General features: G+C 45.7%; 1 protein-coding gene across 6 annotated transcripts in view; it reads left to right on the top strand.

The window, feature by feature from the left end:
* Positions 1–14,005: 14,005 nt before the first annotated feature.
* depdc5 (DEP domain containing 5, GATOR1 subcomplex subunit) overlaps positions 14,006–21,403 on the top strand; it is a 267,024-nt gene continuing 259,626 nt past the window's right edge. For all 6 annotated transcript variants that reach the window (XR_012100187.1, XM_073055636.1, XM_073055639.1 and 3 more), the window contains exons 1-3: positions 14,006–14,149; positions 18,135–18,222; positions 19,229–19,275. Coding sequence is in view for 5 of the 6 variants with exons in the window: in XM_073055636.1 (XP_072911737.1) it covers positions 14,092–14,149; positions 18,135–18,222; positions 19,229–19,275 (193 nt within the window). In the remaining variant the exon portion in view is untranslated. The remainder of the gene's footprint in view (positions 14,150–18,134; positions 18,223–19,228; positions 19,276–21,403) is intronic.

The following is a 21,403-nucleotide window of genomic DNA, read 5'->3' on the forward strand; positions in this document are numbered from 1 at the left end:
CCAAAGTGTTCCCCTATACACACTTCCGTCACCTGTCCTAACTTGTTTCCTAATAGAAGATCTAATATTGCATCCTTTGTAGTTGGTACCTCTATATATTGATTTAGAATATTTTCCTGGACTTATTTTACAAACTCTAACCCATCTAGACCTTTAACAGTATGGGAGTCCCAATCAATATGTGGAAAATTAAAATCCCCTACTGTCACAACTTTGTTTCCTGCAGTTGTCTGCTATCTCTCTGCAGGTCTGCTCCAATTCTCGCTGACTATTCGGTGGTCTATAATACAACCCCATTAATGCAGTCATAACTTTCCTGTTTCTCAGTTCCACCCATATGGCCTTGGTAGACAAGCCCTCTAATCTGTCCTGCCTGAGCACTGCTGTAACATTTTCCCTGACTAGCAATGCCACCCCGCCACCATTCATCTCTCTCCCTCTATCATGTCTGAAACATCGGAACCCTGGAACATTAAGCTGCCAGTCCTGCCCCTCCTATAGTCAAGTTTCACTAATGGCTACAATGTCATAATTCCCTGTATCAATACACACCCTCAGCTCGTCAGCCTTCCCCACAATACTCCTTGCATTGAAATAGACACACCTCAGAAGATTATTACCACCACACACAAACCTTCTATTTGTGATTTTGTATGAATTTTTAACATCATTTATTTTCGCCTGTATTCCACTATCTGTTCTGTCACTTTGGTTCCCATCCTCTGCAAATCTAGTTTAAGCCCTCCCCAATAGTACTGACAACCTCCCTGCAAGGATATTGGTCCCCCTGTAGTTCAGGTGTAACCCATCTCTCTTGTACAGGTCCCACCTGCCCCAGAAGAGGTCCCAATGATCCTGAAATCTGAAACCTTGCCCCCTACATCAGTTCCTCAGCTATGTGTTCATCCGCCAGCCCCGTGTTCATCTACTCTAACCCTCAATGGCACGTGGCAAAGGTGGCAATCCTGAGATTACCACCCTTGAGGTCCTGCTTTTTAAGTTCCTACCAAGCTCTCTATATTCACTCGGCAGGACCTCCTGACTCTTTCTACCTATGTCATTGGTACCGATATGTTCCATGACATCTGGCTGATCACACTCCCACTTCAGAATGCTGTGCACACGATCAGAGACATCCCTGACCCTGGTACCCGGGAGGCAACAAACCATCCGGGAGTCTCTGTCACAACCACAGAACCTCCTGTTTGTACCTCTAACTATCGAGTCCCCTATCACTACTGCTCTCCTCTTCTTCCCCCCTCCCTTCTGCACTGCAGAACCAGACTCAGTGCCAGAGATCCGGCTGCCACAGCTTGTCCCAGGTAAGTCACCAACCCAATAGTATCCAAGTCGGTATACTTGCTGTTGAGAGGAATGGTCACAGGGGAGCCCTGCTCTGCCTGCCCTTTCCCCTTCCCTCACCTGACGGTAACCCAATTACCTGTACGCTGCTCCTTTGGCGTAACTACCTCCCTGAAACAACTATCTATTAACTCCTCATTCTCCCGAATGATCTGGAGGTCATCCAGCTCCTGCTCCAGTTCCCTAACGCAGTTTGTTAAGACCTGCAGCTGAATGCACTTCTTGCAGGTGTCGTTTTCAGGGAAACCAGAGGTCTCCCAAAAAGAGCATTCCAACATCCTGCCTGGCATTCTCGCTACTCTAAACGAACAAAACAAAACTTACCGGAACCTACCCTTGCTTCTGCCTGTTGAGCCAAAGCCATGCCAGTCTGCTCCCTCTCACTCTGCTGTCCACTCTCAATGCTGCCCGCTGGATACGGTAGTCACCTTTTTAGACCTTTGGCGCTCTACTGGTTGATGTCACACACCTGCGCAGTCCAGCCTCTTTTCCTAGAGCAGTGAAAAAAAATGGCTTCTCTCTGAGATTCCTTACTCCTTCACTCTCAGCCTCTAGCTCCGATTTGCAGATTTTCCCAAGCTTTGTGAGCGGGGCTCTGTAGTTCAACTGAGATGCAAGCTTGCTAATAAACAGTATGTAATTTTAAGTAAACTGTGTTTGACAACTAGTCCCTGGGTCTGAACTTAAAGCCCTTTGATGGAGAGGCAGATCAGCATCTGTAGTGCTCCATAGCTATGACGGCAGTTTGATGATAGACGATAGACCTGCTTCTGTGTTGTAGTGATCTGGGGCAATGAGATGGATGGATTGTCTGATGGACCTATTCTTGTGCGGTAGTTCTCAATGACAATGAGATGAAGGGATGGTCAGATGGACCTGTTTCAGTGCTGTAGTGCTCTATGACAATGGGATGGATGGAAGGACTGATGGACTTGGTTCTGTGTTGTAGTGTTCGATGACAATCGGATGGATGGATGGATGTGATGTTGGACCTGTTTCTGTGTGATAGAGTTTGATGACAGTGGAATGGATGGATGGGCTGATGGACCAGTTTCTGTGCAGTGTTGTTCTTTGATAATGGGATAGATGGACCTGTTTCTCTGCTGTAGTGTTCCATGATGAATACAGCAATGGGAGGGATGGATGGCCTCATGGACCTATTCCTGTGCAATAGACTTCTATCACAATGGGTTGTATGATAGGGCTGAATGAGCTGCTTCTGTGCTGTAGTGCTCTGTGACAATGGGATGGATGGATGCATTGATGGACCAGGTTTGTGAGCTGCAGAGCACTGTGACTATGGGATGGATGGATGGACTGATGGATCTGTTTCAGTTTGGTAGTTTTCTATGTGAATGGGATGATTGGATGGGCTGATGGACCTGATTCAGTACTGTAGTGCTCTATGACAATTGGATGGATGGAGAGGCTGATGGACCTTTTTCTCTGTTGTAGTGCTCTTTGATACTGGGATGGATAGATGGGCTGATAGACCTGTTTCTGTGCTGCAGTGAACTATGACTATGGGATGGATTGTAAGGCTGATGGATCTGATTCTGTGCTGTAGTGAACTATGATAATGGGATGGATGGTGGGCTGATACACCTGTGTCTGTGCTGCAGTGTTCCATGATGAAGGGATGGATGGATGCACTGATGGCCCTGTTTCTAAGCTGTAGTGCTCCATGATGAATACTGCAATAGGATGGACCTGTTTCTGTGCTAGAATTGGTAATGTCAATGGGCTGGACCTGGCTCTGCGCTGTAGTGTGTTATTACAATGGGATGGATGGTTGGGCTGATGGACCTGTTTTGATGCTGTAGTGCTCTATGTCAATATGATGGATGATTGGGTTGATGGACAAGTTTCTGTGCTGTAGTGTTCTATGAATATGTGATGGATGAATGGGCTGATGGACCTGTTTTGGTGCTGCAGTAAACTATGACAGTGGGATGGATGGATAGGCTATTGGACCTGTAGTTATGCTGCAGAGCGCTATGACTACGGGATGGATGACTTGCAGCAGACTGAAAAGCTTGAGCATGTAGTTATTAAGAAAGAAGATATGCTGGAGCTTTTGAAAAGCATCAAGTTGGATAAGTCGCCGGGACCAGACGAAATGTACCCCAGGCTACTGAGGGAGGCAAGGGAGGAGATTGCTGATCATCTGGCGACGATCCTTGCATAATCAATGGGGATGGGAGAGGTTCTGGAGGATTGGAGGGTTGTGGATGTTGTTCCTTTATTCAAGAAGGGGAGTAGAGATAGCCCAGGAAATTATAGACCAGTGAGTCTTACCTCAGTGGTTGGTAAGTTGATGGAGAAGATCCTGAGAGGCAGAATTTATGAACATTTGGAGAGGTATAATATGACCAGGAGAAGTCAGCATGGCTTTGTGAAGGGCAGGTCCTGTCGTATGAGCCTAACTGAATTTTTTGAGGACGTGACTAAACACATTGATGAAGGAAAAGCAGTAATGTAGTGTATATGGATTTCAGCAAGGCATTTGATAAGGTACCCCATGCAAGGCTTATTGAGAAAGTAAGGAGGCATGGGATCCAAGGGGACGTTGCTTTGTGGATCCAGAACTGGTTTGCCCACAGAAGGCAAAGTGTGGTTGTAGACAGGTCATATTCTGCATGGAGGTTGGTCACCAGTGGATCTGTTAGGGATCTGTTCTGGGACCCTTACTCTTTGTGATTTTTATAAGTGACCCGGATGAAGAAGTGGAGGGATGGGTTAGTAAATTTACTGTTGACACAAAGGTTGGAGGTGTTGTGGATAGTGTGGAGGGCAGTCAGGGGTTACAATGGGACATTGATAGGATGCAAAACTGGGTTGAGAAGTGTTCAACCCAGATAAATGTGAAGAGGCTCATTTTTTAGGTCAAATATGAGGGCAGAATATAGTATTAATGGTAAGACTCTTGGCAGTGTAGAGGATCAGAGGGATCTTGGGGTCCGAGTCCATGGGACGCTCAAAGCAGCTGCGCAAATTGACTCTGTGGTTAAGAAGGTGTTTGGTGTATTGGCCTTCATCAATCGCGGAATTGAATTTAGGAGTGGAGAGGTAATGTTGCAGCTATATAGGACCCTGGTCAGACCCCACTTGGAGTACTGTGCTCAGTTCTGGTCGCCTCACTACAGGAAGGATGTGGAAACCATAGAAAGGGTGCAGAGGAGATTTACAAGGATGTTGCCTGGATTGGGGGCATGCCTTATGAGAATAGGCTGAGTGAGCTCGGCCTTTTATCCTTGGATCAACAGAGGATGAGAGGTGACCTGATAGAGATGTATAAGATGATGAGAGGCATTGATCGTGTGGGTAGTCAGAGGCTTTTTCCCAGGGCTGAAATGGTTGCCACAAGAGGACACAGGTTTAAGGTGCTGGGGAGTAGGCACAGAGGAGATGTCAGGGGTAAGTTTTTTACTCAGAGAGTGGTGAGTGCATGGAATGGGCTGCCGGCAATGGTGGTGGAGGCAGATACGATAGGGTCTTTTAAGAGGCTTTTAAATAGGTACATGGAGCTTAGTAAAATAGAGGGCTATATGTAAGCCTAGTAAATTCTGAGGTAGGGACATGTTCGGCACAACTTTATGGGCCGAAGGGCCTGTATTGTGCTGTAGGTTTTCTAGGTTTTTTTCTATGGATGGACTGATCTACCTGTTGCTGCGCAGTTGTGTTCTATGATGATGGGATTTGTGGATGGACTGATGGCTCTGTTTTTATGCTGTAGTGCTCCATGACTAATACCACAATGGGATGGATGGATGGCTTATGGACCAGTAACTGTGTAGTGCTCTGTTGCAGTGGGATGGATGGATGAGCTGGTGGACCAGTAACTGTGTAGTGCTCTGTTGCAGTGGGATGGATGGATGAGCTGATGGACCAGTAACTGTGTAGTGCTCTGTTGCAGTGGGATGGATGGATGAGCTGATGGACCAGTAACTGTGTAGTGCTCTGTTGCAGTGGGATGAATGAATGGGCTGATGGACCAGTAACTGTGTAGTGCTCTGTTGCAGTGGGATGGATGGATGGGCTGATGGACCAGTAACTGTGTAGTGCTCTGTTGCAGGGGGATGGATGGATGGGCTGATGGACCAGTAACTGTGTAGTGCTCTGTTGCATTGGGATGGATGGATGGGCTGATGGACCTGTTCCTGTGCTGTTGGGCTATCTGACAATTGGATGGATGGATGAGCTGATGGACCTGTTCCTGTGCTGTTGGGCTATCTGACAATTGGATGGATAGATGGGTTTATGGCCCTGTTTCTGTGCTGTAGTGGCCTGTGACTATGATGACAATGGAATGGAAGGATGGGCTGATGGATCTATTTCTGTACGATTGCGCTCTAGGAATATGGGATGGATGGACTGATCTCCGGGAGTGAAAGGTTATTGATGGGGTGGGGGGTTATAGGGGAAACAGATTGGGTGTGGGGAGTGAATGGGGTAATAGATGGGGTGAGTGAGGCGTTACTGGGGTAATAGATGAAGGGTGACATGTGTAAAAGACAGGAGGGTTGACAGGGATAATTGATGGGGATGGGGGAGTGACAGGATAATAAATCGTGATGGGGTGTCAAGGGTAATAGATAAGTGTGGGTGTGACAGGTGTAATAGATGTGGGTTGGGATGACAGGGGTAATGATCGGGTGGGAGTGATGTGGTAATAGATTGGGTGGGTTGGCTGGGGTAATAGATGGGGTGGGGGTGACAGGGGTAATAGATAGAGGTGGGATGATGGGTAATAGATGGGAGTGGGTAGACCGGGGTAATAGATGGGGGTGGGTCGACAGGGGTAATAGATGGGGGGTGGGGAGACAGATGTATATTAAATGGGGGTGGGAATGTCAGGGGTAATAGATGGGGTGAGTGGCAGGGGTAATAGTTGAGGTGTGGGGAAGTGGCAGGGGTAATAGATTGGGGAATGACGGTTGTAGTAGATGGGGGTAGGGTGATGACGGGGTAATAGATGGTGGTGGAGTCTGACAGGGGTATTGTATGTGGGAGTGGGTGAGCGAGAGGGGTAATAGATGGGGTGGGGAGTAACAGGTGTATTATATGGGGGTGGGTTGACAGGGGTAACAGATGGGGTGGGGAGTGACAGGGGTAATAGATGAGGGGGGTGCAGGTAGTGGATGGGGTGAAAGTGACAGGGGTAATAGTTAAGGGGTGGGGAAGTGGCAGGGGTAATAGATGGGGTAGTGACAGGGGTAGGAGATGGGGGTGGGGAGCTAACTAGAATGGTTGATAAGATTAACTGCCTGGGGCAATTCAAGATCAAGTTTGTCATCTGACTGTAGATATATACACCCAAACGAACAGTGTTCCTCTGGACCACAGTACACCCATCATACATATATCATACACAGCACATAGAGTAAAACAAAGTATTACTACAAAAACAGTTAATAAAAAATAATTCAAATGCATCTGAAGTGCACAACACAGGTGAACAGTAAACAGCTCAATGTGCTAGTGACGAGACTTGGTGGTGGCAGGGAATTTATTAGTCTCGCAGCCTGAGGGAACAAGCTGTTACCCAGCCTGGCAGTCCTTGTCCTGATGTTCCTGTACTTCCTTCCTGACAGCAGTGGATCAATGAGATTGTGGAATGGGTGGCTGAGATCCTCAACAATGCCTCTGGCCCTTCACACACAGCACTTCCGGTAAAAGTCACAAATATGGGGGAGGGTGACCCTTGTGAACCTCGTGGCAGTTTTTACTATCCTCGTTAGGGTCTTCCAGCTTCTGTACCACACCGGACAGGGCACTCTCAATGGTGCTTCTGTCGAAAGTTGTTAGATTAGGGCAGGGTGGCTTGCACGTCTCAATCTCCTCAGGAAGTGTAGACACTCTTCTGCCTTCTTGAATAGTGAGATGTTGTGGGTCTGTGTTAGATTGTCCATTATATGCACACTAAGGGACCTTCTGCTATATACTCTCTCCACTGCAGAGCCATTGAGGTGCAATGGAGTGTGGTCGACCTGCGTGTTCTTCAAGTCCTCAACCATCTCTTCTGTCTTGTCTATGTTGAGACTGGGGTTGTTGTTCTCACACCATTTGACAAAGCCTCTCAACTTCCTCTCTGTATGCCATCATTGTTGTTGATGAGGCCAACCACTATTTTGTCATTAGCGAACTTAATGATACCATTTGAGTTGAATCTGCTAGTGCAGTCATGAGTCAGCAGTGTGAACAGCAGCGGACTGAGCACACAGCCCTGGGAACACCAGTGCTCAGCGTGATGGAGCTTGAGATGTTGCTGCCAACTTGGACTGACTGGGGTCTTTACATCAAGAAGTCCAAGATCCAGTTACAAAGAGAGGTGTTGAGTCCCAATGAAGTCAGTTTACCTACCAACCTCTGAGGGATGATTGTTAAAACACTGAGCTGAAGTCGATGAGCAATATCTACACACGAGGCATAATTTTCAAGGTGGGACAAGATGGAGTGGATGGCTGAGGCTGTGGCATCCTCAGTGGACCAGTTTGAGTGGTAAGCAAGCTGGAAAGGGAATGTGTGGATGGAAGGTGGGATTTTATATGATCCATTACCAGGCACTCAAAGCATTTTGTGATTGTTGAGGACAATGACACCGGGTGGTACTCAGTTTGGCCAGTTACCATTGTTTTCTTGAGCACTGGAATGACAGTGGCTGCCTTGAAACTTGCAGGGTTTAACCTGGCTAGGATCTTCATCACCTTGGCTGCAGCCAGAAAGGGTGCGTGTGGCTTGGGGAGAAGGGGCTTTCCTCAATATCATATCATTTATTGTATCAAAGGCCTTCAGCCTATCAGGAAGGGAGGTGTATCTGTCATTGATGTGCAGCGTGGACTTGTAATCTGTTAAAGATTAATACCTTGCCACATGTGCTGTGTGTACCTGGTGTTAAAAATGTGTCTGTTTATTTTCTGTGAGTACTCTTGCTTTGCCTTCCTGATGGCAAGGGAGAAACCACAGTCACTCTGCATGACTAAGAAGTACCCTGATCAAAATTCTTTGCTTGACTTGTAAGAGAAAATCTGCAGATGCTGGAAATCCAAGCAACACAGAAAATGCTGGAGGAACTCAGCAGGCCAGGCAGCATCTTTGGAAAAGTCTACAGGTCTGATATTACCTCAAGTGTCATATGTTTAAAACATTAGTTTGCAAATGCTTGCCTTTTAAAGTATTTTCTTGATCTGCGGATAAACACCCCAAGTTTCTTCTGCCTCACCATACCGCTTGATACCCTCCCATTAGTTGTGTATTCCTTTTCTTTGTTGCACCTCTTCAGTTCAATAACAAACAAGAGAAAATCTGCAGATGCTGGAAAGCCACACACACAAAACTCAGCAGGCCAGGCATCATCTATGGAAAAGAGTAAACAGTCAATGTTTTGGGCTGAGATCCTTCATCAGGTCCCTCCGGCATTTTGTGTGTTACTTGTCTTTGCTGGACTCCTCTTGTGTCCATTTGATGCACCATCAATAACTCTCTCTGAGACATAAAGGCGAGATATCGGCTTTTATTGACTGGAAGAAGGAACAAGCAGTGGTTGACCACCATACTACATCCTGGAGACAGAGAGGCCGGGCTCAGACCTCAATCGCCTTTATACCGGGGTCTGTGGGAGGAGCCACAGGAGCAGTCAGCAGGGGGCGTGTCCAGACAGGTATATGTAGTTCACCACACCATTTCAAGTTTTACAACATTTCAATATAACCTCTCTGTTGTCATATTCTGCACTTTATTTATGATATACATGATCTTATAGGCTTTACTACAAAATGAACTGTTGCTCTCAGTCCCTCTGAATCCCTGCACTCTATAGGACAGAGAAATTTAACCTATTTTGTTTCTAGTTGTTTCTTCTGTCAAAAATACCACTTTACAGATTACCTTATTTAAATTTCATGTGTTACTTGTCTGTTCATTCTACCAGCCTACCCGTAGACAAACTAGAACAATGTAATTGGGAGAAATGTACGTAATTCACAACCACCGACATTGAGTTGGGGTTTCACTTTAAGGGATTGGTCTGACGTGATGGGGTAATTACATAATGTATTTTTTAGTGCACTTTGTGTTCAGTTTTTGGTTAAATAAATGGGTTGCTATGGCTCATTTAATTTTATTTGCAAAAACCTACATTGGTGACCTTAGTGATCTAGGATGATTCCAGAGTTATTGAACATGTCGACCAACGCTTTTGCTTTGAAACTGCTGGAGTTTTGGGAACAAAATGGCATTGCTTGATTCATACAAGTGGAGGATCAATTCGTGCTTCGAGAAATCTCCGCCAACACCAAGTATTTCTACTTGATAGCGTCGCTCAGCATTTTCACGGCAATCAGAGCGTGAATCTGTCTGAACACAATAAATACCGATCACTAAAAACTCACTTCATACAGAGTTTTGAACTATCAAGAGTCTGAGCACGCCAAACAGTTCTTCTCCTTACCCAGTCTCGGCAATGCTAAATTGTCAAAGCTAATGGGCCACATGCTGTCTCTCCTGGAAAATTACCATCCTTGTTTCATTTTTAAAGAACTCTTCGTGCAGCAAATGCCTGATCCAGTTCATATAGCCCTCACTAAGGCACCCATGAAGGACTATAGGTAGCTTGATAAAACGGCTGATAGGCTACACTCAGCTAGGCAGTGGTGCATCATTCCTCCTTTCTCTACCTTAATGAGCCTGGTCAGCAAGGCCCCCAACATAAGGACACCTGCACCTGTGAAATAGACAATGTTGGGCCTGTGCTTTTACCACGCTCGCTTTGGTATGAATGCTAGGACATCAGAAGTCTGTGAACACCATGGGTTTCAGCTGCCAGGATCATGACTGACACCCTTTCAGGGGACGTTTCTTGTGTGCTACGGATGCTCAAGTGAGTGTGCTACCAGTATTGCCTATGATGAGACGGCAAAGAGTGATGAAACCTCACTGGAGGCTGCCAACGGCGGCAGCTGCAGTAGGATCCAGACACAACAGCTGACATTCTGCTTCAGTGGTCAACGCTACATATGGGACTTCATCGTGGCTGAAGTGGCCAGACCTCTGCTTGCTGCAGATTTCCTGTGTGCCTAAGGACTGTTAGTCAATTTCAAGAGCTGATGTCAAGGACTTTGGGTTGTTACCCTGCTCCCCCAGTAAGTTCCCCGTAACAACTCTGTCAAACGCATGCACCACTGCATGTGAGCTTACTCGACTGCTGAGCGAATTCCCAAACTTCATCAAACCCACATTCTCCACTACAGTCATATTCCCACAAATGACTCACCAGTCCAATGCCCATGCGCATAGACTGGACCCAAAAAGCTGGCAATCGTGAAGGCTGAGTTTGCCAACATGGAAAGACTTGGCATTGTGCGCCAGTCGAATAGCCCTGGGTTTCACCCTCTATATGGTCCCGAAGTCTGATAGTGGTTGCTACCCATGTGGAGATTACTGATGCCTTAATGAGGCCACCACCCCCGATCATTACCTGGTCACATACATCCAAGACTTTTCAACACATTTAGATGGAAAGTCAATTTTTTCCAAAGTCAGTTTAGTTAGGGACTACCAACAGGTTCCTGTGTGCTTGGAGGACATTCCTAAAACAACTGTGATAACTCCATTGGGCCTCTTTGAGTTTCTGCACATGCCGTTTGGGCTGAAAAATGCAGCACAGACTTTCCAATGGCTGATGGAACGTTTCTCATCTCCGCACATTTTTCGAGTGCTTAAGTCAACACGGATTGATTATTAACCCTGCTAAATGCCAGTTGGGTTGTCAACCATTGACTTCCTCAGCTATCGCATTTCTGCAGGTGTGAAGCCTCTCCCATCAAAGGTTGCCACTATTATGGATTTCCCACCAGCCAACACTACACAAAAACAACAGGAGTTTTTACGTGTGGTGAATTTCTATCACCACTTCATTCCATGAGCTCCTGAACTTATGCTTACCCTGTGAGTGTGCTTAAAGGCTACACCCCGAATCAAGTGCTTGACTGGTCAGCGGACATGACCAGGTCATTTGATGACACCAAGCAAGCTCTTTCTAACACGACACTACTGACACCCATAGCCATTACTACTGATGCTTCAGACCATGCTGTGGATGCTGTGCTCGAATGGTTGGTTGGAGGTGTGTGACAACCGCTCGCTGTTTTCAGCCAGCAGCCCAGCAGCTCCCTTCCCCCGAAAGGCAGTACAGTACGTTTGACCGTGAGCTTCTTGGTTCCTTCCTGGCTGTCTGCCATTTTCATTTTCTTTTAGAAGGTGGCCATTTCACAAACCCCTCGTGCACACGATGGCCAAAATATCAGACTCTTGGTCTGCACGGCAGCAACACCACCTGGCCTACGTATCAGAGTTCACAACAGATATAAAACAAGGGGAAAAATAATACCATGATGGATTGCCTCTCATGGCCAGATTTTGAGGCCATACACAAGGGGGTTGACTATGCCAGCATGGCAGCTAACCATGTAACTGACCGAGAGGTTCAGGCTTACCAAACAGTAGTCACAGGCCTCAGCTAGCTGACATTAATTTCAGGAAAGCTGGGGCTTCTCTCCTGTGCGAAGTCTCAACTGGTTGCCCTCACCCCATAGTGCCCGCAAACTGGAGGTGGACTGTTTTGAACTCCATACCTGGCCTCTTGCACCTGGGCTGGAAGGCCTCACAGAAACGGGTTGCACTGAAGTTTGTTTGGCACGGCCTCAGAAAGGACATGCAAGATTGGAGCGCCAGCAGGCAAAAGCTAACCATCATGTTCAGGTGCCATTGGCACCTTTTGAGGTCCCAAGCGACGGTTTAACCGTGTCAATGTGCATCTTGTTGATCCTCTCTACCCCTCCACCCCGTGGTTTCACACACCTCCTTACCATAGAGACGGTACCCCCAGATGGGCCCTAGCATTGACGAATGCCACAGATGTGGCTTGGGCGATCATCAGCACCTGGGTGGCTCAGTTTGGCACCCCACCTGATATTTCCTCTGACTGCAGTCATTCATTTCAGGCCTCTGGTCTGTGATGGACAGAACATCGGCGTAATGCTACATCACACCACGACGTATCACCCACAGTCCAATGGCCTATATGAACGGTTTCACTGCACCTTAAAGGCTGCTCTGAGAGCTTCCCTGACAGATGAGTGGTGGCATGATCATCTCCCACGGGTCCTGCTGGGGCTCAGAACAACACCAAAAGAGGACCTGCAGTTAGCCATAACTGAGTTTGTATATGGACAGCCATTGCAAGTGCCAGGTGATTTCATTCTTGATGCTAAGGCCACCTGGTCGGCCTCTAAACAGCATTCTGCCCTCCTCAATAAATTCAATTCCTTTTCACTGATTCCTACTTCCCACCATGGTGTACAGAACTCCTGGATTCCTGTTGACCCACGCTCTGCCTCGTTCGTTTTCGTCTGCCATGATGCACACGGACATCCCCTTAGACCCCCTTATGTTGGCCCATTCTGGAACAGGGACAGAAGACTTTTAATACAGATAAGTGGGGTAAAACTGAATGTATTTCAGTTGATCACCTTAAACCAGCTCACCAGGATTTGGAGGATTCCGCTACCATGCCCCTGGTGTCACGACATGACCATGCGAGTGGTTTCCCCACTCCTTAAGTTTTCCAGACAATTGAGTGTTGGCATGATCAACAAACTTCCGGACGAGCCAGAGGCATCCACCCATGGAGCACAGGATCTGAGCCGGGCGACTTGTCTGAGCTCTGGAACGGCTCACAATGCTGGCTTTAGTGAATTCTGGGTGGGGTTGCTATGTCAGGTGACCTAATTGGTGGAAATATACATAATTCACAATCACCGACATTGGGTTTGTGTTTCACTTTAAAAGGCTGGTCTGACATGATGAGTTAGTTAGGTTTTTAGTGTAGTTGGTGCTCATTTTTTTGGTGTTCAATAAATTAATTGCTACAGTTTTCTGAAACATGAAGTGCCTCACATCGCTTTATTTGCAAAAACCTACTTATATGACCTAGCATCAGATATTCTACCTGATCCGTCTTGGCATGTTTCTGTTGGGTTACAAGTAGTTAATGCTCACCAGTAGTGAAGTGTCCTAGCTGAGGTGGTCTTAGAGCGACATTTGAGCCTCATCCATCAGGAATTTGCTGTAGACTTGTTGGAATTGGTTTATTGTAGCCACATGCACCAAGGTACAGTGAAAAACTTGTCTTACATACTGTTGATACAGATCAGATCAATACACAGTGCATTAAGGTAGAACAACTTACTGCCCGTTATTCTTGGCTGTCTCATTTCGCGCTTTCTTGACTGTGATGTCTTTATGGTTGGACTAGGACAGGCTATTGGTCATGTTCACTCAACAGGCTGTCAACCGTCTAATCTTCAGCAATGTTGATATAGATAACTCTTTTGCATTTCTGACGTCGAGGGAAAGGTAGTTGTTACGGCACCATGTTATTCCAATGAATACAACAGTGGTTATAACTCTCCCAAAGCACAGAGAAGGGATTGGGAAATTCGATTACCGGTACAAAGACTCCTCCTGCCGGCCGGAAGTCTCCCTGAGCCGCCGGCGCCATCTCCGGGTCACGTGAAGGAGAATGGATTTGAATCACGTGAGGGAGAGCCGGCGGCCGGAACCATTTTGCCCGGAAACTGTTGGATGCCGTACTATTGGTGCCCCTGAACAGACCTCCGGAGTGATACAGGCTGCGGTGGCCTCGGCTTTCCGCGCTAGCCCGCTGCCAGAATGAGAACCAACAGGGTCTACAAACTGTGGATTCACAAAAAGGGGTTCGGAGGCAGTGGTGAGAATGGAGTTGATTGGGATTGCAATGCAAGAGGGGGAAGAAGGGGGGAGGGTAAGAGTGATCAGGAGGGGCTGACCGGGTGGGGATGGAGAACGGGACAGAGGCCGAGGAAAGGATATAGATCTGAGAGGAGCGTTTGGAGTCGAGAAGGAGGAAGTGTGAAAAAGATGGGTATTCGGGGCACTGACTTAGGCTAGGAACACATGTTCGTGTGCCCCCTCCAGACCCTTGGCTTTGTTTTTCATTCCCTGTTATTGCCCTATGGACCCCACTGGTTAGCACTCTGTGTACTGTCACCAATCTGCCGGGCTACCAATCCTATCAGATAGCTCGGTGGACCCTGCTGGTAATTGCTGACAACACCAGAACTCTTTACTTTGCAAAGCTGACAATGTAGTTTAGCCACCTACACTGCTCCCAGTGATACTGCTTCTTCGTTACCTCTGACTCTATATCAAAATAAACTCTAAAACTTGAAGCACACATAATCCCAAGGATAGTGTGAGTGCAATTTCCAGTCTCCACTTACTTTAGAATACATGGTTCCTTACCTGGCATAACTCACAGCCACGTCTGATACATGTTCAGATGAAGGGATGAATGCCACAAGAAAATTTCACTGTCGAGACTCTCACCATTCAGCTTTATCTGTTCAATTCCTCTAAGGTGATGAGTGATTTTCTTTTCGTCTCTTTTACTTTGCTAAATGCAAATAAAGTCACAGTTTGAAAGTTGGATAACATCACAGTGAAATGGAATCGAGCCATTTTGCTTACCTTTTGGCATTTGAGAAAAGATGGGGAGTGGTGGTAGTTGTGGGCCAGGGTTCATGTCAGGAGATAGTTACAGAACTATTTCTCTCCAAACAAATAATTAAATGTGTGAGATGATTGTTTGCTGCGTGTGGGAAAAGTGTGCTGAATGGACAGGTGACTTTTTTCATGTTGGCGTGCTTTTTTGGGAAAAGTGAGGAAGGTGCAGGACATGTGTATTCCAAAAATGAAGAAATATTTAAATGGTAAAATAGTACAGCCATGGCTGACAAGGGAAGTTAAGGCTATTGTAAAAGCACAAGGGTATACGGCAAATTAGTTTTAAAAACCTACAGAAAGCAACTGAAAAATCATTAGAAGGGAAAAGATGAGATTTGAAAGCAAGCTAGCAAATAATATCAAAGTGGATAGTAAAAGTCTTTTAAAGTATGTTGAAAATAAAAGAGAAATGAGAGTGGATATAGGACTGCTAGCGAATGAGGCAGGAGGAATAATAATGGGGAACAAGAAGATGGCTGATGAACTAAGTGAGTATTTTGCGTCAATCTCCATTATGGAAGACACTAGCAGTTTGCCTGCTGTTGTGTGTGAAGGAAGAAAAGTTGGTGCAGTTGCTGTTACAAGAGAAAAGGTGCTGAAAAATCTGGAAGACTTAAAAGTACTTAAGTCACACAGACCAGAGCAACTGCACCCTAGGGTTCTGAAAGATGTAGTGTTAGAGATTGTGGCAGCATTAGAAATGATCTTTCAAAAATCATTGGACTCTGGCATGGTGCCAGAGGACTGAAAAATTACAAATGTTACTCCACTCTTTAAGAAAGGAGGAAGGCAACAGAAAGGAAGTTATAGACCAGTTAGACTGACCTCAGTGGTTGGGAAGATGTTAGTCAATTGTTAAGGATGAGGTGATGGAGTACATGGTGACACAGGACAAGATAGGACAAAGTCAGCGTGGTTTCCTTCAGGGAAAATCCTGCCTGATGAACATGTTGGAATTCTTTAAGGAGATTACAAGTAGGATAGATAAAGGGGATGCAGTGGAGGTTGTGTATTGGACTTTCAGAAGGCCTTTGACAAGGTGCCATACATGCTTACCAAGTTAAGAGCCCATGGTATTACATGAAAGTTACTAACATGGTTAGTATTATTATAACATAGAGTATTAACATGGTTGTGACTAGTGGTGTCCCACAAGGGTCGGTTCTGGGACCTCTACTTCTTGTGATTTTTATTAACGACCTGAATGTGGGGGTAGAAGGGTGGGTTGGCAAGTTTGCAGATGACACAAAGGTTGGTGGTGTTGTAGGTAGTGTAGAGGATTGTCGAAGATTGCAGAGAGACGTTGATAGAATGCAGAAGTGGGCTGAGAAGTGGCAGATGGAGTTCAACCCGGAGAAGTGTGAGGTGGTACACTTTGGAAGGACAAACTCCAAGGAAGAGTACAAAGTAAATGGCAGGATACTTGGTGGTGTGGAGGAGCAGAGGGATCTGGAGGTACATGTCCACAGATCCCTGGAAGTTTTCTCACAGGTAGATAGGGTAGTTAAGAAAGCTTTCATAAGTCGAGGGATAGAGTTTAAGAGATGCGATGTAATGATGCAGCTCTATAAAACTTAGTTAGGCCACACTTGGAGTACTGTATCCAGTTCTGGTCGCCTCACTATAGGAAGGATGTGAAAGCATTGGAAAGGGTACAGAGGAGATTTACCAGGATGCTGCCTGGTTTAGAGAGTATGCATTATGATCAGAGATTAAGGGAGCTAGGGCTTTACACTTTGGAGAGAAGGAGGATGAGAGGAGACATGATAGAGATATACAAGATATTAAGAGGAATAGATAGAGTGGATAGCTTGCACCTCTTCCCCAGGGCACCACTGCTCAATACAACAGGACATGACTTTAAGGTAAGGGGTGGAAAGTTCAAGGGGGATATTAGAGGACTGTTTTTTACTCAGAGAGTGGTTAGTGCATGGAGTGCACTGCCTGAGGCAGTGGTGGAGGCAGATACACTACTGAAGTTTAAGAGACTACTAGACAGGTATATGGAGGAATTTAAAGTGGGGGGGGGGGATATATGGGAGGCAGGGTTTAAGTGTTGGCACAACATTGTGGGCCGAAGGGCCTGTACTGTGCATTACTATTCTATGTTCTATTGGCTGATTGGTAGGAGGCAGCGAGTGGGAATAAATGGATCCTTTTCTGGTTGGCTGCCAGTGACTTGTGGTGTTCTGAGGGGTTGGTGTTGGGACCACTTCTTTTTATGCTGTATATCAATGGTTTAGATGATGGAATAGATGGCTTTATTGCCAAGATTGCAGATGATATGAAGATTGGTGGAGGGGCAGATAATGTTGAGGAAACAGGTAGGATGCAGAAGGACTTAGACAGATTAGGAGAATGGGCAAGAAAGTGGCAAATGAAATACAATGGTGGAAAATGCATGGTCATGCACTTTGGTAGTAGAAATAAATGTGTGGACTATTTTCTAAATGGGGAGAAAATCCAGGAATCTGTGATGCAGTGGGGCTTGGGAGTCCTTGCGCAGAACACCCTGAAGGTTAACTTGCAGTTTGAGTTGGTAGTGAGGAAGGCAAATGCCATGTTAGCATCCATTTCAAGAGGTCTGGAGTACAAGAGCAGGGATGTGATACCGAGGCTTTATAAGGCGCTGGTGAGGCCTCACCTTGAGTACTGTGAACAGTTTTGGGCCCCTCATCTTAGAAAAGATGTGCTAGTATTGGAGTGGGTCCAGAGGAGGTTCACAAGGATGATTCCAGGAATGAAAGGGTTATCATATGAGGAATGTTTGATGGCTCTGGGTCTGTACTCACTGGAAATCAGAAGAATGAGGGGGGGATGTCATTGAAACCTTTCGAATGTTGAAAGGCCTAGACAGATGGAAAGGATGTTTCCCATGGTGGGAGAGTCTAGGACAAGAGGGCATAGCTTCAGGATAGAGGGGCGCTCTTTCAAAACAGAGATCCAGAGAAATTTCTTTAGCCAAAGGCTGGTGAATTTGTGGAAATTTTTGCAATGTGCAGCTGTGGAGGTATGAAAGGTTACAGGGAGAAGGCCGGGAACTGGGGTTGAGGAGGAGATAGAAAAATATGATCAGCCATGATTGAATGGCGGAGCAGACTTGGTGGGCCAGATGGCCTAATTCTGCTCCTATGTCTTATTGTCTTATGTTGTCTTTCTGTTTCTTGTAGACTATGAACTGATGGTGAACCCCAAAGTCTTCCCCCAGGTGAGACTTGGTGACATTGTGGAGATTGCATATGTCAATGATGAATACAGGTTGGTACCATTTTAAAGAACTGTTAAATGGTTTAAAGAGTTAATTTGTTGAGATGTGAGCAGTGCTGACAAGGGCAGCATTTATTGGCCTGCCAAATTGCCTGTGGTGGCGAACTGCCTCTTCATCTGTTGGTGCTCTTGAGGAAGGTGTTCCAGATTTAGTTTTGGCATCCATGAGATGCATGGCGGTATGGCAGTCTGCAGATGGCGGTGCGGCGGTTGTGTTTTCATGTGGCTGCTGCCTGTGTCCTTTTTTGGTGATGAAGGTTGCAGATTCAGGGAATGCTGGGTCAACAGGGATCATTTGTGAAACTTGTTAAAGTGGGAGACTTCATAATCTCACTGAAATAGGAGTCAGGCTGCATTAAAATCTCCAAAATTTCTGTCTGAGGAAGTCACTGAGTCCTCATTCCTGATGTCATCTGCTGGTAAACACTTCTCCCTTAGCCAATGTCACTGGGAGATTTTGTAGGGATTATATTAGTGGGGGCTTGTGTTGAAACTGGTTGCTGTATATCCTGCCTCACAACAGAGGCTGCACGTTCAAAACACATTTTTGCTGGAGAAACATTTCAGTTTAAAAATTTACTTCCTTTAACTTGGCCTGCAGACTGTGAGATGAATTTCTGAATGTTGACAGAATTGAGGATGATGAGGACCAGATTGGAGAAAAGTTGCAGTTACTTTTATTAATTGCAGTAATTTGCAGATATTGCATTGCTGGTGCATTTTGCTCAATTGCAATCATGTGGTAGGTGCTGGGATTGATTTGGTTTTTGGGGTCTGCTGCGGGAACATGTGATATTGTATCGTACATATAGCCTTGGGAGGGCAAGGCCAGGGACCCTGGAGGGGGCAGGGGAGGTTAAATGAAACTGAATCTGATATTGTACAGTCTACAATTTCCACAGTGTGATATGTCTTTTGGGGGGGGGGGGGGTCCACATTTGACACCCTTCTTCCTTCTCTGCTTGTTGCTCAATACTCTTGTGATCTCTCTTTGCAGCCCTCTTCTTCTGCAGGTGAAGTCATTGAGAGAAGATCTGCAGAAAGGTAATGGCTTGAGTTCCTTTGCGTGTTTGTAGTGGTTGGAATGGTGGAACTTCAGTTTGAGAACAGTGTTTAAAGGTGGGATAATCAGTATTAAAACTGAGTGTAATGTGTATCTGACCCGCTTACAGTCATAAGGTGATAAGACATGGGCAGAATTAGGCCATTCAGCCTATTGAGTCTGCTGTGCCATTCCATCATGGCTGATTTATTTTCCCTCTTAATCCCATTCTCCAGTCTTCTCCACATAACCCATAATGCCTTTACAGATCAAGAACATATCAACCTCCGCTTTAAATATATCTAATGATTTGGTGTCTACAGTCGTATTAGGAAATGAATTCCACTGATTCACTAACCTCTGACTAAAGAAATTCCTTCTAATCTCCACAGGACGTAGGAACAGAATTAGACCAATTAGCCCATCAAGTCTGGTCCGCTGTAGAACCATAGAACATTACAGCACAGAAACAGGCCTTATGGCCTTTCTTGGGTGTGCCGAACCATTTTCCTGCCTAGTCCCACTGACCTGTACCTGGCCCATATCCCTCCATACACCTCTCATCCATGTACCTATCCAAGTTTTTCTTAAATGTTAAAAGTGAGCCCGCATTTACCACTTCAACTGGCAGCTCATTCCACACTCCCACCACTCTCTGTGTGAAGAAGCCCCCCCAATGTTCCCTTTAAACTTTTCCCCCTTCACCCTTAACCCATGTCCTCTGGTTTTTTTTCTCCCCTAGCCTCAGTGGAAAAAGCCTGCTTGCATTCACTCTTATCTGTATCCAACATAATTTTATATACCTCTATTAAGTCTCCCCTCATTCTTCTACGCTCCAGGGAATAAAGTCCTAACCTATTCAACCTTTCTCTGTAACTCAGTTTCTCAAGTCCTAGCAACACCCTTGTAAACCTTCTCTGTACTCTTTCAACATTATTAATATCCTTCCTGTAATTCGGTGACCAGAACTGCACACAATACTCCAAATTCAGCCTCACCATTGCCTTATACAATCTCACCATAACATTCCAACTCTTATACTCAATACTTTGGTTTATAAAGGCCAATGTACCAAAAGCTCTCTTTACTACCTTTTCTACCTGTGATGCCACTTTCAGGGAATTTTGTATCTGTATTCCTGGATCCATCTTTTCTACTGCACTCCTCAGTGTCCTACCATTTACCTTGAATGTTCTACCTTGGTTTATCCTTCCAAAGTGCAATACCTCACACTTGTCTGTATTAAACTCCATCTGCCATTTTACAGCCCATTTTTCCAGCTAGTCTAGATCCCTCTGCAAGCTTTGAAAACCTTCCTCACTGTCCACTACACCTCCAATCTTTGTATCAGCAGCAAATTTGCTGATCCAATTTACCACATTATCATCCAGATCATTGATATAGATGACAAATAACAATGGACCCAGCACTGATCCCTGTGGCACACCACCAGTCACAGGCCTCCATTCAGAGTAGCAATCCTCCACTACCACTCTCTGACTTCTCCCATTGAGCCAATGTCTAATCCAATTTACTACCTCACCATGTATACCTAGCGACTGGATCTTCCTAACTAACCTCCCATGCGGATTTGAGCATGGGTGATTTATTATTCCTCTCAACCCCATTCTCCTGTCTTCTCTCTGTAATCATTGACACCCTTACTAATAAAGAACCTATCAGTTCCAAATGGACGCCCATCCATTCTGAGGCTGAGCCCTCTGGTCATGAACTCTCCCACTATTGGAACATTCTCTCCATGTTCTTTCATAGCCTTTCAATATTTGATAGGTTTCAATGAGATTTCCCCCCTCATTCTCTTAATTTCAGTGAGTACCTGCACAGTTTTTTCTCCTTTCATTCCTGGATCATTCTCACAAACCTCCTCTGACCTTCTCCATTGCCAGCATGTCTTTTCTCAGATAAGAGGCCCAAACCTGCTCAAAATACTCCCAAGTGTGGTCTGACCGATGCTTTATAAAGCCGCAACATTACATCTTTGCTTTCATATTCTGATCCTCTCAAAATGGATGCTAACATTGCATTTACCTTCCTCACCACAGACTCAACCTTTAGGGAATCCTGTACAAGAATTCCCAAGATCCTTTATACTTCTTTCTGGATTTACTC

This window comes from Hemitrygon akajei, chromosome 9, assembly GCF_048418815.1.
Source record: "Hemitrygon akajei chromosome 9, sHemAka1.3, whole genome shotgun sequence".
In the NCBI taxonomy this organism is placed as follows: domain Eukaryota; kingdom Metazoa; phylum Chordata; class Chondrichthyes; order Myliobatiformes; family Dasyatidae; genus Hemitrygon; species Hemitrygon akajei.